General features: G+C 44.5%; 2 protein-coding genes across 4 annotated transcripts in view; both read right to left on the bottom strand.

The window, feature by feature from the left end:
* The window catches only part of LOC121639980 (titin-like), a 618,411-nt gene that overhangs the window by 198,681 nt on the left and 402,675 nt on the right, over positions 1-17,055 (bottom strand). The gene's annotated exons all lie outside the window — the stretch shown is intronic.
* LOC121640003 (protein transport protein SEC31-like) lies at positions 10,753-15,763 on the bottom strand. 3 transcript variants are annotated; one of them, XM_041985655.1, is made up of 3 exons: positions 15,617-15,763; positions 12,506-15,215; positions 10,753-10,831 (listed from the first exon to the last, which is right to left on the bottom strand). In XM_041985655.1, the coding sequence occupies exons 2-3, from the start codon at positions 14,499-14,501 to the stop codon at positions 10,824-10,826; spliced, it is 2,004 nt and encodes a 667-aa protein (XP_041841589.1). In that variant the 5' UTR covers positions 14,502-15,215; positions 15,617-15,763; the 3' UTR covers positions 10,753-10,823. The 3 variants fall into 3 exon arrangements, with proteins under 3 accessions (XP_041841589.1, XP_041841588.1, XP_041841587.1); XM_041985654.1 differs by having other exon boundaries at positions 12,506-15,304; XM_041985653.1 differs by lacking the exon at positions 15,617-15,763 and having other exon boundaries at positions 12,506-15,593.

The following is a 17,055-nucleotide window of genomic DNA, read 5'->3' on the forward strand; positions in this document are numbered from 1 at the left end:
GTGTCTATTAATAGCCATTCTGGAATGGAAAGAAGAATACATAAAAAAGACCTACATCAATGGCTTTTTAGATGACACGTGCACATAACCAAGTTTTAAATTTGAGTTCATTGCCTGGGAAATCAAGCCCGAGCTGCAGAGCTAGCTTGCAGCGCAAATCGTTTGCTAGCAGATTACGATCTGCCCCAACACCGCTATAGACACAGTTTTATATTATTATTATTATTATTTAATCATTATTAATATTTTATTATTATTATTATTATTACAGAATTAATCAATATAAATGACCCAATTTCAAAATACAATTTAAATTTATTAATTGTTTTTTTATGTTTTTATGTATTTGGGTGCAATGTCCAATCCGATCCTGTCTCTGGGTTTCTGATGTCACAGGGAAGAACTTCTTGTGATATTAGAAACACAGCGGCAGGAAAAATCACTTTTCATCTTTTCCCGGTGAAGTAAGGTAGGTTTGATCTTTCTTAAAAATGCTAACTTACACACATATGACCGTATTCGTAAAAATCTGTTAAAAAATAATAATAATTGGGATTTTTAAGGGGCATTAGCATTACAAAGAGAAAATAGCTTTTTCTCTACTGTATTAATGAAGTTTTTTGGCTAGTTTGCTTTTCTGTGGGTTAGGTACAGCTCATAGGTTAAAAGCCTTTCTTTTTCCTTTCTTCCCTGGCAATGTACTGTTAAACAAGTCAATAGGTGTATGTGACAGTATTCGATTATGTGCTGGTGTCTTGTAAAAAGTCTTGAGGTTTATTTGTGTTTCTATTCTCATTTTAGGATGGCATTAAGAGACGTGCTGTGGGAAAAGGCCCCTGAGCCGTATGCTAAGCCCCCTCCTCTGCATTTGCGCGTGATTGACATGTGTGAAATGGTCAGAGTCCTGTCCTGGGATTTCGAGAAAGGCCAGGCCAAACCAAAAATTAGTAAAAAGAACACCGTTGTTGCAGTAACTAATGGAACTACGGTCACAAAAATAACTCTTTTTGAAGAGTACCAAGACAAAATGGTAGTAGGCAAAACATACTACCTGAAAAACTATGGGTTGAGGGGAGCCAGCCCCCCCCTACCACATATTAATTTTAAAAGAAACCACCTTCTATAGGAGCTCACCTGTCGCTCTTACGGATGAGCTCTTTGAGGAGGGGAAAAAGCTCCTCAACCCAAAGTCAATGCTGACCCCAACCTCTGAGGCATCAAGAGGAAGGGGCTTCGTTACGCTAGAGGGCTCTGTTGTAGAGGTAGGTTATGGAGCATTCAGAATAGTTTGAAAATATCACTTTTAGGTGGACTGATAGGCCTCCTCATAACGAGGCAACTTTCTGTCAGCGTACTGTGCCAATTCTTTGGTTAAAACAAATGCAATTGTAACCCACTCCCTCTGTGTATCCTCAGCACGGCTCTCTGCGACCCCTTGGACTCTGCGTTGTGTTTTGTTGGATGGTAGCAGGGGTGTTGTGCGGAAAGGGAGGACACTGGACACAGGGTTCGGGCTTGTGGCTGAAACCTTGGCGGCGGTTTATTTTCCAATGCTTTAGGGTAGTAACACACGATGTCGTTAGGAAAACATCCCATTCCAAGCATAAAATAATGTGACACAAAATAACTAAACAAAGACGTCCTTTAAAACAAAAGAAAATATCATTAGCCTATGTTACCTCACCATTAACTTCCATTTTACTGTGTAGCTTTGCATTACAAACTAAAGCATCAAACAATATTGTTACCCCCAGCGCTATTTCCACACAGTAAAACTTAAAGAGCATCTTTCAGGTTGAATTTTCCACAATATGACGTTTTGAAAAAGTCCGAGAGACACTGTGGCATAAATAAAAGCTTCTTAAAATTTCATTTTTTGTAATTGCACTTAATTCAGCTCGTCTGCGATCCAGTGCTTTAAAAAACATAACTTTTCCTGTCACGTGATACGTGACGTCATGTAAGGTAAACGAGCCCATACGCCAGCGGCTATCAGCTCAGTTTATCGTAGGCATCGGCTGTGTTTTTTACTCCAGACTTCTAATAGTAAAACTAAAGATTTCTGGAACATCACCATGGTGAATACTTGTGTTTGTGCATCCTGCACAAATTCAAGTCTCTCTGGACATCGTGTCCACAGTTTCCCTAACAAGAAGAGCGCCACCTTTCGCTCCTGGGTCAGGTTTGTCCAGGCTAGGCGCCAAGACTTCACTTTCAAGTCCGTTCATCCCAAAAACTCCGTCATTTGCAGCGCACACTTTGTGGAAACGGACTATATGCCTAGTGACCTAACTGCGTTTAAGATGGGGTACAAGACCATGAGGTCAGTGCGTTTAAGGTCTGATGCAGTTCCCACTGTTCATGCTACGGCTAGCATGCTAGCAGCAGCAGGTGCCCCATCACGTCTGCCTTCACCGGGGAAGCCGCGGGCCGCCCATCGGAAACGGGAGACGAGCAGAGTAAGTTTTTCTCTCTGTTTTTTAACCTGTTTATAACCTTTTCTTATAAAACGGAATTGTCCCCTTTTTACTACTTATTATTGAGGACAGTTTCAACATATTTAATCCCGTTTGCAAAGGTGGATTCACTGTGTGTCCAGTAAAGAAGGAGCCATCACATGGTAAATAATTGAAGGCATCGCGCACATTTTCTTCAAATAATGGCCATCTATTTTCCCGCAGAATTATATAATCCATAAGATTCTGGACCATCTAATATGTGCCTGTGTATTTCAGAGTGTATTTTCTATCTCTATTCTCTCTTTGTAATTCCTGTATGACTGTGTAAATTAATTGAGCTTTATTTACTTCTAGCAACAAGTTTAAATAAGATGTTTTGCTTCTAATAATTAGAACTTATTAAATAAATCCAGGAAGATGATCATAACAGAAAGATGACATTGAGATGGAAGCAAAATATTTTATTTATTATTACAATTTACAGAATAGGAAGACATGTCTTGTATGTGTTACAGGTCAGGCCATCTGAAACCTTGGTAGACACCATGTTCATCAGGGAAAGCTAACCGGATTGCTGAGACAACACATGCTGGAAGAGGTTTCCTCACATGTCGTCCAAGCACTCCATGTGCCCAGCGTACCATCTGCCTGTAGGCAGTATACCTGAACTGTTCATTTTGGGTCAGATCAAGTGGACCATGTTCCTGCTTGAAAGCGCTGTAGGCCACCTGAAGCACCCAGGGGTTCAAACAGCATGCAGAGAACCCAGGATGCTGTCCCACACAAGTAATGCCTTCGGGTTGTGGATGGAGGTCTTTGACGAGGCTCCAAATTGCAGGAATCTCCCTGCAGCATATGCTCTCCTCCGCACTGCTCATGGGCTGACAGTGTCCACATAAACACCTGTAATTAGATAACATGCTGTTAAAGAATTTCTGTTGTTAAATGTAGATACAGTGTTGTAAATATATGTTCAACCATGTAAAGATTTTTATTTTTTTTTACTTTTACATACAGGCTTTAAAAATTAAATGTTTATATTTCATCCGTAGTCATAGCTGCTTATAACATGCTGAAACATTTCATGTAATACATAAAGCTGAGATGCCCTTTTTTCTGTTGTCACTGGCCTTGCTGAATATAGGGGGAAGAGGGATTACCAATTGTGGGTGAGAGTTGTGGGCTCTGTTGTTTGGGGGATAAAGTGTTAAGACTGCAGTGCACATGGCATCATATGTGGAATGACCATTATTCAGAAGGGTTTACAATCCAGTTTTAAAAATAGTTTTTCTGTTTTAACAATATCTTTAAACCTCAGAATCAGGCTTTATTTATCATTGGGAAAAAAGTGCAAAATTATACACATCCTGAAAAAGCTGAGACCAAGTGTTGGATTAGAAAAAAAGGTAAGTTTAGCGAAAAAACAAAACAAAAAAAAAAACAAGCGATGGATCTGCTCAGCCAGTGCGCAGATCCATCCTTCGTCATGGAACCAGCATCCTGGCGCAACAAATTTTCTTCCAGTTTTTTTTTTTTTTTTTTTTTTTAAGCGTATTTAAATACCCCATTGAAATAGTCTGCTTCTAAGTTTAGAGAGTGCTGGTAAAACTAAGACATTACAGCACGTACATTCTATGAGGTATTTATGAGTTTAGAACAGCGTGGGCTTTTTTTGCGCACTACACGCACATCCAGTCTGACCAACTTCAGAAAAAAGATTATAACTCTGGTATTCCTTGATCAATCAACACAATTCAGAAAGTTGTTTATAGTCTAAAATGACTGTTTTGCGCTGTTAATTAGGCTACCCGACGTGGATTAGATGATGGAGCCTTAGCGAGGCTACTTTGGGCACTAGCCTACGTATCATCAGATGATTTGATTAGAACAGCGCTTTTCTGTCTACAACTGTGTGAACGGGGTAGCCATTGCACAGCTTTTATAGGCATTATCTGCCACAGAACTATTTTATTTAACCAATGTTTTGTCACGAATCGCTAGTGACATAGTAGCAGCTTGAAGTTGCTTTTTTTGTGGCGAAACGTGATTTTTAAAACAAACCTGTCAGGGCGGGGCAGGACAGGGATGTCTTCCTATCGGCTGCAGTAAGTAAAAGGCTTTAAAATCTATTTGCTATTGCAAACACTGTATTTTTTCACTGGTCTGCAGCATAACCAGGTATTACTTGCCCAATTCAGAAGGCTAATGTGGAAGAAAATTTACGAAACATTTGTATCACTTACCATGCTGTTTGATTAATCCTCCAGATGTTTTCAGCTGCCCATGACTGAATCTGCTGCCTGTTTCCCGTCAACGATCTCCTTTGCTGGTTGTCAGTGACTCTGTTTGTAGCTTCAGGTTCAAAACTGTATGGATCCGGTCCTTCACTTCTAAAAATAAAATTATCTTCTTCTTCCTCCATAATCTCACGCCCATTCCGTTCCGCTGTGTTAGCCATAACTGTTGTGTTAGCAATAACGTACATAACAGAGTCCCTTACGTGACGTCACTTCCGGCAAAACAGATTTTTACAGTCATTTGAGCAGTTTTTAATAGTCCATAACCGATTTCTTTATTTTCTTATTCACGGACTTCAACAAAAACTAAATAGATATTAACTATAAAATATGCATAATCCAAACCATTAATCATGCTCTTAACCTGCCAGTTGCTCTTTAACACAGCCGTTCACAAACTTAAATTAATTTCTTGCTATTCACACACCATTTAAAATCAGCCGAACAAACAATTATTCTGTTAACAAACATTCAGTGAACAGATTACATGCATGGGTGGTCTTATTCCAACAATATTTATATGAAATGGTGCAGACCCCCTACAAGTGCTGCTTACCTTTAGGGTAGTAACACACGATGTACCTAAAACATGGCACCCTACCCGCCAAGAGTTTTGAGCTACGGTGTCCCTGAAAGGACAAACAGCACAAAAGCTAACTCTTTCTGGGGTGATATACAGTACCAGGGTGCCATCTACTGGCGCATTCCTGTCACTACCCTACACCTACCCCTTCTTTAATTGATGGCGTCCCAGCCATCTGGGTAAACAGAATGAGGTAAAACCACCCGCTAATACAACAAGAAAAACTACAATGAACAAAACAAAAAAAAAATGCATCCACATGCACATTTTAACCAGGAATAAGATATGTGTGTAGTCGTTAATGAGGGGAATAAACTGCTCTAGCTTTGTCTCGCATCTCTCTTTGTCTTCGCCCTTTGCCATATCTTTAATCCCCTTTCAATCTTCTGCTGCTCCTCCGCGGTTGTCAGGACTCGTGAGTCATATGATAGTCTCTTGGGAGGGCGGCGAGTCCGTGCTGGGTTTTTTTTCCTTTGAATGCCAGGGCTCAGTGTCAGCTTGACATTTCTGACAGTCATACCAGGCTCCTCACTTTCACTTTGTCCTGTGACATCTACCCCTTCCACTCTCGTTTCCTCATCCTTGTTCACTATTTCAGACAGCCCTGTATTCTCTGTTTCTTCTGTACCATCCACTTCAGAGGATTCCTCTACATCCAGCCCCATGCTTGTCTCATCTGTATCTGTACACAATTCATCCTCATCCCCCATCCTGCCAGTGGCTCCCTCTATGGGAAGAAACATACACTGTGTCAGGAGGTTACGGTGAACCACCCTCTCTGCACCACCATCCTCTGGTTGCACGACATACACTGGTAAGCTGGGTTGTTTCTTTACCACAATGTATGGACGTGGCTCCCACTTGTCTCCCAGCTTCTGTCTCCCCTCCACATGACACACCTTAACCAAAACCCTGTCTCCCAGGCTGAAAGCTTCGCCATTTGCTTTCTGGTCATAGTGTCTTTTTTGTTGTTCTTTAGCATTTCGAGAGGACTGAGTAGCTTGCGCATAGGCCCTTGATAGAGAGTCGTGTAGTGTCTGGACATAATCACTGTAGCCCCCTTCACAAGTGGTGGTCTGGATCCCAAAAACCAAGTCCAATGGAAGCCTAGGATGTCTGCCAAACATTAAGTAGAACGGTGAGTACCCCGTCGAGTCATGACGCGTGCAGTTGTAGGCATGTGTCATTGCATCTAGGTACTCATGCCACCGCAGCTTCAGGTGGGGCTCAAGGGTTCCCAGCATGTTCATGAGCGTGCGGTTGAACCGTTCTGTGGAACCGTTGCCCTGGGGGTGGTAAGGGGTGGTGTGAGTTTTGGTAGTGCCTACACACTTACACAGCTCCTTGACGACTGCACTCTCAAAATTTCGTCCCTGATCAGCATGCAGTTTTGCAGGGAAGCCAAAACGGCAAAAGAAATTTCTCCACAGAACCTTGGCCACTGTACTTGCTTTTTGGTCTTTTGTGGGGTAGGCTTGTGCATAACGAGAAAAGTGATCTGTGACAACGAGCACATTTTCCAAACCACCTTTGGACTTTTCCAGGCACAGAAAATCTACACACACAAGTTCCATAGGAGAGGAACTGTGGATGCTGACAAGGGGGGCTCTGATGCTTGCAGAGGGTGTCTTTCTGAGACAGCATCTCTCACACTGTTCACACCAAGCTTTGATTTCCCCGAACATTCTTGGCCAGTAGAATCTCTCCCTTATCATTTGTAGTGTTCTCTCAAAACCTAAATGCCCAGAGTCATTGTGGAGGGCTGTTTTGACTGTCACTCTAAACTTCTCTGGTAATATCAGCTGCTCCACAACTCCTCTTTGCCTATCTCTGGTGCAACGGTACAGTATGCCATTCCTCAGTGCCAACCTCTTCCACTCTTTTATGAGGAGGCTCCCTTGTCCATCCATTTCAGCCAACATTCTCCGGGTTGGCTTTTGGTTCAGGTTTTTAAAGTACACGATGGGGCCAATAGTGGGGTCTTCCTTCTGTCCAGCACGCATGTCCTGAATAGTCATGGCTGGCAATGTGTCCATTCCTACATCACCATAGAGGTGGCTTGTCTCCTGAGGCTGATCTGGGGTCTGCACCCCTTCAGGCGCCTTTTCCACAGCCACGACCTGGGCTCGCTGACAACACATCTGTAGGGCCTGCCTGACGTCTTTGCTGGACATGCGGGAGAGCGCATCAGCATTGGTATTATTCTGCCCCCTGCGGTACTGAACATCGAAGTCAAATGAGGAGAGACGGGAAACCCATCTCTGGCCAGTGGCATCAAGCTTGGCGGAGGTCATCACATACTTGAGGGGGTTGTTGTCTGTCAGAACAGAGAAGCGGCGCCCATAGAGGTGGTCATAAAACTTCTCTGTGACTGCCCACTTTAGGGCCAGGAATTCCAGTTTGTGTGCTGGATAACGTGTCTCTGGTGGACTTAAGCCTCTGCTGGCATAGGCTATGACCCTCTCATCCCCACTCTGAACCTGAGCCAACACAGCACCCAGCCCTTCCCCTGACGCATCAGTCTGGAGCAGGAAGGGCAAGCTGTAGTCGGGGTAACCCAGCACTGGTGCAGTTGTCAGCTTATCCTTTAGGGACTGAAAGGCCACTTCACAATCATCTGTCCACAGGAATGGTGTCTCAGAGCCTTTTGTCTGTGCCCCTCTCTTCTTCTTCCTGGGGTCACCTGAAGTGAGGCGGTATAAAGGAGCAGCCAGAGTGGAGTAACCTTTTACGTATCGCCGGTAGTAGCCAGCAAGCCCTAAGAACTGCAGCACTTCTTTCCGGTTAGTGGGCTTTTTCCACTCCTTAACCTTGCTGACCTTTTCCGTGTCTGTCCGGATCCCCTCTGCTGAAACGAAGTGACCCAAATACTGCACTTCTTTCCGGACCAGCTGACACTTTGAAGGCTTTAGTTTGAGGCCGTGTTCCCGAAGTCGATCAAACACCAGCTGTAGCCTCTCCAGATGTTCCTCAAATGTCCTGGAAAAAATAATGAGGTCATCAAGATAAATCAGTAGGTGAGTGAAGTTCAAGTCCCCAAAACAGCAGGTCATGAGTCTCTGAAATGTGGATGGGGCGTTTTGTAGCCCAAAAGGCATTCTGTTTGCCTCAAACAGTCCCATGGGAGTACTAAATGCTGTTTTGTGTTTGTCGTGTTCTGCTACTTCTACCTGCCAATATCCAGACGTCAGGTCCAGCGTGGAGAAGTACTTGGCTTGCCCCAGAGCTTCTAGAGCCTCCTCTATTCTAGGCAGGGGAAATGCGTCTCTTGTGCTACAGGAGTTTAGTTTTCTGTAGTCAATACAGAGCCTCAGTGATCCATCTCTCTTTGTTACAATCACCACTGGTGATGCATAGGGACTCTTACTGGGCCGGACCACTCCTGTTGCTACCATCTCTGTCAGAAGTCTCCTCACGTCTTGCCACTGGGAAGGGGGAATTTTGCGATATGGAAGACGGAAGGGCTTGGAGTCAACCAGGGGGATCTCATGTTGCACTGTTTTTGTATGGCCAAAGTCCATGGGGTGCTGGGAGAACACACCAGCATTTCTGTCCACAAGCTCCTTAAGAAGGGAGCGCTGGTGTTCGTCTTCCACTGCAGCTTCACTTAGATCCACCTTGCTATTTGTCACAACTTGATCAAGACTCAAACATGGCTGCCCCTCGTACCTCACCTGGTGTTTGTCTCCCTGTTTGTCATTAAACTCTAACACACAATCCACTAAGAAAACATTACCCAGAGGTGTGTGCGGCTTCACTACAATGGTTTGGTGGGACAGGTTCATCACTCTGACTGGAGCAGACCCTTTCTTGACATCTGTGAGAACCTTAGCCACCAAGAGGTCTTGAGGGAGTTGTGGGGAAGGGTGGCATTCAATTAGGGCTGTATAAGTCTTCCTTTTAGGGCCGGCTTTAATCTTACATTTCAAATCCATCTCCTTTCCAGCGGGAATGCAGACTGGACGGCCCATATACACAGCAGGACCCACCAAACCCTCCTTTGCACCCTTTGCAACGTCCCCCACCTCCAGTAAAGCTGAATACCACTCTGAGTGACTCTCTTTGATTTGGTGTAGGAACTCATGGCCATAAACTGCTTCAAGGTGACTTTTGGATGCACGAATGACATTGGTTCCCACCAGCAGGGGGACTGACGAACGATAGTCAGAGTCTGGGACAACAAAAGTGGGGACTGTCATATACTGTTTCCCAAACACCTTTAGTTCAATGTCCAGAACGCCATAATAGGGTACACCCTGCCCTGCCGCTCCCTCTATGGGCACTTTGGAAGGCTTAAGCTCCCTCTCTTTTAGGGTTGGATGGGTGCGCCAGTAGCTGTGGGTTATACTGGTGACTTGGGAGCCAGAATCGATGAGAGCCCTGCATGTCATTCCATCGACTTCCACTTCCCCCTCGTTCCTGGGACCCACCAGGGGGGTTCCCTATGAGGCCAGATCAGTCTCAATAAGAATGAACTCACGCCAGGTGTTTCACAAATGCACACGCTCTGGTTTGCATTCGTATTTCAGAATCGGAAATGCACACGCTCTGGTTTGCATTCGTATTTCAGAATCGGAAATGCACACAATCTGTTTCACAAATGCACACGCTCTGGTTCACAAATATAATTTTGAGGCACACTTGTAAGATTATACGAATTGCTGAACGTGCATTTACGAATTCTCTGCGGTGGATTTTGAGACTCCCCTGACGCCGCAGTGTAACGAATCTCACCATTGGTTGACTAATCTGTCAATCAAATTTCCGAGTGTGATTGACAGATTCATCGGTCAATCAGGTGTGTTTGCATTCAGCCAATCATACTGCTCCTTACATTTTCTCCACACTTTTAGACCTGTCGCAGAGCTAATACTGCTATTTGAGCATGGTAGTTAAAGTCCAACTAGCGGGCAGACATGGAGGAGACGCAACAATCACAACCTGTAAGTAACACATTTATCTTACATTCCCTCGTTGTAGATCATGTAATGTTATCGAATTAACTGATTGACTGATGAATCTGTCAATCACACTCGAAAATTTGATTGACAGATTAGTCAACCAATGGTGAGATTCGTTACACTGCGGCGTCCGGGGAGTCTCAAAATCCACCGCAGAGAATTCGTAAATGCACGTTCAGCAATTCGTATAATCTTACAAGTGTGCCTCAAAATTATATTTGTGAACCAGAGCGTGTGCATTTGTGAAACAGATTGTGTGCATTTCCGATTCTGAAATACGAATGCAAACCAGAGCGTGTGCATTTCCGATTCTGAAATACGAATGCAAACCAGAGCGTGTGCATTTCCGATTCTGAAATACGAATGCAAACCAGAGCGTGTGCATTTGTGAAACACCTGGCGTGAGTTCATTCTTATTGAGACTGATCTGGCCTCATAGTTCCCTCCCTTGCTTTGTCATTGTTGTCCGCTTCAGAATGGGGGCTACACTGGTGGCCCATGGCTGCCCCTGATGCCATGAGCTTTAGGCGGGTGCTCCTGGCGGTGAACACCAAGAAGGCTACTGGCCCAGACGGAGTACCTGGCAAGGTGCTCAGAGCGTGCGCCCACCAGCTCGCCCCCACCCTTACCAGGATCTTCAACCTCTCCCTGGCTCAGGCAGTCATCCCACACTGCCTCAAATCCTCCACAATTGTCCCGGTGCCGAAGAAATCTCCCATCACCAGCCTGAACGATTACCGACCGGTGGCCCTCACTCCGGTAATCATGAAGTGCTTTGAGAGACTTGTTCTTCAGCACATCAAGGACCATCTCCCCCCAGACTTCGACTCCCACCAGTTCGCATACCGCGCGAACAGATCCACTGAGGACGCCATAGCTGTAGCTCTTCACTCTGCGCTGAACCACCTGGAGCAGCAGCAGAGCTACGTCCGGATGCTCTTTGTGGATTACAGTTCTGCGTTCAACACAATAATCCCGGACAGATTATGCACAAAACTGGACACTGTTGGCCTCCCCCCTCTCACATGTGCCTGGATAAAGGACTTCCTAACAGACCGACCCCAGACTGTGAGACTAGGTCCCCACCTCTCCTCCACCAGCACGCTGAGCATCGGCTCCCCACAGGGCTGTGTGCTGAGCCCCCTCCTGTACTGCCTCTACACCCATGACTGCAGGCCGGCCCACAATGACAACCTCATCGTCAAGTTCGCTGACGACACTACAGTGGTCGGACTCATCTCCGGGGGTGATGAGGCTGCCTACAGGGAGGAGATCCTGAAGCTGGCTGCTTGGTGTTCTGAGAACAACCTCGCTCTCAACACCAAGAAAACCAGGGAGATCATCATCGACTTCAGGAGGTTCAGCACAGACCCAGCCCCCCTCTACATAAATGGCGAGTGTGTGGAGAGGGTCCACACCATCAGGTTTCTTGGCGTCATCATCTCGGCCGACATCTCCTGGTCAGAGAACATCACGTCAATCACCAAGAAGGCTCAGCAGCGGCTACACTTCCTGAGAGTCCTCAGGAGGCACCAACTGAACTCCAACCTGCTGCTGACCTTCTACCGCTCATCCATTGAGAGCCTGCTGACATACTGCATCACAGTATGGTACGGCAGCTGCACTGTAGCAGACAAGGAGAGGCTACAGAGAGTGGTAAAGACAGCACAGAAGATCATTGGCTGCCCTCTCCCCTCCCTGACGGACATTTACACCTCCCGCTGCCTCAGCAGAGCCAGAAACATCATAAATGACAGCTCCCACCCTGGCTCTGATCTGTTTGCCCTGCTACCTTCTGGGAGGCGCTACAGGTGCATCAGGACTAAAACAAACAGACTCAAAAACAGTTTCTTTCCAAAAGCAATAACTGCCCTGAACTCCTGTAGGACTTCAAATCTGAAATACGCTGGACACTAACAACATATGTGCAATACATTCTGTCACATGACATGTACAACATATCATGATCCGTGCAATAATACTTTGAACGTGCAATATATTTTATTTTTTCAGACATAGACATCATACTTATATCTGCAAATAACTAGAGTGTGCACATCTGTTTTATTTCTGTAAATATTTTATACCTTAGATCTTTTATTTATTATTTATTTCTATACTGCTCTCTCTGCACTGACACTGGGGATGGCTTAATCTCGTTGTACATGTGTATAATGACAATAAAAGGCATTCTATTCTATTCTATTAAATGTTGGGATTGAGAAGAGGGGTTTCCCTCCACAGGGGTCACAGGCTCAGTCTGATGGGCCCTGTCCTGGTCAGAGTCCGAAAACACTGCTCTGCAGACACGGGCTATGTGCCCCCCCTTTCCACATCGATAACATCGGACATTTGAATTTTGGTCCAGCGTTCTTGAAGATGACTGGGCTGTTCTTGGAGACTGTGTGGGCGAAAGAGCTATTCTGGACTCTAGGTGGGATAACTTAGCCATTTGTTGTTCCTGGTTAAGAGCCAACTTCTTGACTATTTCAGTCAGCTCGGCTATTTCTGCAACACGTTTACTCCCCACTGCTCCCGCATTCCCACCAACCTCCGGAGTCACATGCACCTGTGCGTATGTTTTCTTAACTTTGTGTTGGGGCTGAAACCTTTTGCTCTCTCTAGCCAGATTTCTTAGCTCAGCCTGCAGTTCCCGGAAGCTTAGTAGCCTGGGCTTCATTGGGGCAATCCTGGCATACACATCTTCATCTATCAGCCCTCTCAAAAGTTGCCGAGTGAGTTTACTATCCCGATCCGGAAAAGGCCTACCTCCTCTTTGGCTCTCCTCCACTGCTCGTAAAGTTGCCTCAAGTGCTATGGCATAAGAGCAAGGGGACTCTCCTGACTTCTGGGTTCGCTCATAGAAATCAGCCAAGGGGTCCAAGGAGCCTTGTGCATCACTATACTCTGCCCTCAGCTCCCCAAAAGCTTTCTCAGAAGTCTGATCATGGGGGGGTAGATTCAGGACCAGCTGCCTGGCCTCACCCCCAAGGTGTCGCACAACAGTGGAAAAGCGGAGATGGGCCGGGAGGTCAATTGCTTCTAGAAGATATTGTATGTCACGGATCCAGTCTTCCACTAGTATTTTGCTGTCTGCATTACCAGTGAAAATTTGAACATTTTTCACCTGGTGGGTTTGCACGAAGCCACCATAAACTGCTGGGGTTATGCCTTGGCTTGCAAAGGCCCCAGTGTTGATTTCTACTGATGGTTGGGGGTGGGGGGTGGAAGTGAATGTTGGTGGGGGGATAACTTGGGCACAAGGATATGGGCTGGGGTATAGATGGGGGGCTGGTGGTTGGATATGTTGTATATTGGCAGGGAGAAAAGGGGTTATTTGGTTAACATCACCATGTGCTGCAGCCTGGGGGATGTGCCCAGATGGGTCAGGGGCCCATGTCCTTGCAGAAGGTAGGTGCTTTGGGGGGGGTTCACAATGCATCGAGCCCTGCACGCCTGAAACAGAAAACTGAGGTGTGGGTTCCTGCTCTACGCTTGATTGTTGTTCTGCAGAGGAGGGGTAATTCACATATCTGGATGGTGTTGCCTGATAACTTGGTCTGGAGGCCAGGGGGGAGCTGATTGGTAGGGTTAAGTGTTGGGTGTTAGCTAGATGATTTGTAGTGGGTGATGTATGGAAACTTACTTGTGGGGCCGGGTTCAATGGGGTGGGAGGTAGAGCACCTACGTGACCCTGGGGACCAAACATGACAGGCTGGCCAGAACGTGGTGGATCGGCTGGTGGGGATGTGGTGGGCTGCGGTATATGCTGAACTCTGGTAGGGTTAGCATGGGAGCTGCTGTGAGCGGCTGGGGGGGATGACAGTCCGGGTGTGGTGATGTGGGGGGTAAAGTCACACACTTGGTGCGTTGCCATTGGTATACTGTGGGCCGGCAGACCCTGTTGTGGTCTTGGTCTTGTGACTGAGTCCATACCCCAGCCAGGTGGAAGTATCTGCTTTGGGGCCCCACCCCTAGGGAGCGTGTTGTCCCGGACTGGTGTGGAGTAGTTGTCAGCATAGAAAGACAGCATTGGGGGTTGTGGGGTATGCTGTATTCCCTCATTCCACGAATTACTTTGTTTCTGGCCTGGATTAGCTTTGTCTTCCCTTATTGGGGGGTCAGTAGTTTGCTCAGGGGCTATTGTAACAACAGTTGAGCCCTGAGGCTGTAAAGGGGTGTCTGAGTAGTTATGCAACATTTTTATTTATTTTTCTGTTTTTTTTTTTGTTTTTTTTTTTTTTTGTATTCTGTGAAATATGAATTCACAGAAGATTCTATGGCTGTGTGACAGTTTTGTATGCAAACTTCAGTGTCACTTCACAAAACCAATATCGAAAGCTTGGTAACTACAAAATGAAACTCTGGGTGTAGTAGAAGAGAAAAAAAAAAAAAACAACAAGCAGACAAAAAAAAACAACAACCCCAAAACAGTCTTAACAGTCTTGACTTATCAGGGTCTCCCTTAGTCAAAATGGCCTCAATCTTTAGGCCACCAACGTTACAACTATTCCTTTACTTTAAACATGTGAAAACCCAAAAGTGCAATAAACGATAAATAAGCGTTTGAAGGATATCTGGGCAAGCATGTATACCCTCTACCAGTTGGAGACAGAGACCACAGTTCACTCAGCTGTTTAAAGTCCTCTGGACCTAAAGCTTCTGCTCCCACATCAGCATCACTTTACTCCTGCTGGCTTGCCCCGCGTTGGTTTCAAAGCACCACAATCCAGGTCATGGCACCAAAGATGTAACCCACTCCCTCTGTGTATCCTCAGCACGGCTCTCTGCGACCCCTTGGACTCTGCGTTGTGTTTTGTTGGATGGTAGCAGGGGTGTTGTGCGGAAAGGGAGGACACTGGACACAGGGTTCGGGCTTGTGGCTGAAACCTTGGCGGCGGTTTATTTTCCAATGCTTTAGGGTAGTAACACACGATGTCGTTAGGAAAACATCCCATTCCAAGCATAAAATAATGTGACACAAAATAACTAAACAAAGACGTCCTTTAAAACAAAAGAAAATATCATTAGCCTATGTTACCTCACCATTAACTTCCATTTTACTGTGTAGCTTTGCATTACAAACTAAAGCATCAAACAATATTGTTACCCCCAGCGCTATTTCCACACAGTAAAACTTAACACAGCCGTTCACAAACTTAAATTAATTTCTTGCTATTCACACACCATTTAAAATCAGCCGAACAAACAATTATTCTGTTAACAAACATTCAGTGAACAGATTACATGCATGGGTGGTCTTATTCCAACAATATTTATATGAAATGGTGCAGACCCCCTACAAGTGCTGCTTACCTTTAGGGTAGTAACACACGATGTACCTAAAACATGGCACCCTACCCGCCAAGAGTTTTGAGCTACGGTGTCCCTGAAAGGACAAACAGCACAAAAGCTAACTCTTTCTGGGGCGATATACAGTACCAGGGTGCCATCTACTGGCGCATTCCTGTCACTACCCTACACCATGGTAAATTACCACTGTGTGTCTTTTTTTTGTTTGTTTTTTTTTGTCTTTTTTGTTTACAGAAATTAAGAATATTACCGTTTGTGAATATATTATCGATAAGTGTAGCACTTTGTGATGTAATTCTGCTAGGTCTTATTATTTTGGGGTACAGGCCTATGCTATACATTGTATTGATAAACTCTTCTGTCATATTATACTTATTTGGATTTAGTAAATCTATGTTAAAGTCACTACAAATAAATATAGTTTTATTGCATGAAGTCCTAAACTTTTCATCCATCTATTCTTTGAGAATCTCATTTATGGAACCTGGTGTTCTATACATCTCAAAATAACATTTTTCCTATTTTCCTGACATATTTCTATTTTTAAAACTTTCAACATATTAATGATAACTGTTGTCATTATTTCTACCAGCTTATAAACATATTTCTTGTCCACATAAAAGGCCACTCCCCCTCCTCGCTTGTTTTTTTGTGTTTAATAAGATCAAATCATATCCATCTAATTCGAAGTCTGTTCCCTTATCTGGTTTCATCCCAGTCTCTGTAACTGTGATGACACTGAAGGCACTGCTGGCTTTTAGGCTGGGCCTTTTTCTAGGCTACTAATGGTTGTAATTATAAAAGGTATGATACCTGTTGGTACACTAATCTTAGATCAACCATTTAGTCATGGTTGAATTGAATTTATTTCAAATAAGCATGAAAGCAAAATAAAACAAAAGACAAAATTTAATACAATATAAAAAAGTACAATTACATATTCGAAAGGGAGTGGGAAGAAGTATAAGTTATGAACTCCCACCCCTTCTCCTTAAATAATAAATAAACCTGATAACCTCCTGATTTAGACCTGCCTAGAAGATAACCTGATATGATTAGTTAAATGACAACTTAAAGACTTTCATTTTTATATACCCATACTACATACATATTCAATGTAAACAGACCCATGCATACACCCTTACATACACAAGTCATAGATACCCGTATCCGTGTCAAGTTAAAGTGACCAGTAAAGAATATAACACAAGCACAAGATCCTCATAATAGTACTATTTAACACTTTCGTCAACCCTATACCTCTGAAAAATAGTGTCCTTGTATTTCAATTTAAATTGTTTCATGGTTGGACACTGCTTCAAATCCATAGTGATCCTGTTCCATAGTCTTACTCCGATGATGGAAACACAAAAACCTTTCCCGATTGTTCGAATTAAGGGGATATAAAAAGTAATCTTCCCCCTTAAATTATAATTTGCCTC

The sequence above is a fragment of the Melanotaenia boesemani genome, chromosome 5, assembly GCF_017639745.1.
Source record: "Melanotaenia boesemani isolate fMelBoe1 chromosome 5, fMelBoe1.pri, whole genome shotgun sequence".
Taxonomy (NCBI): Eukaryota; Metazoa; Chordata; class Actinopteri; order Atheriniformes; family Melanotaeniidae; genus Melanotaenia; species Melanotaenia boesemani.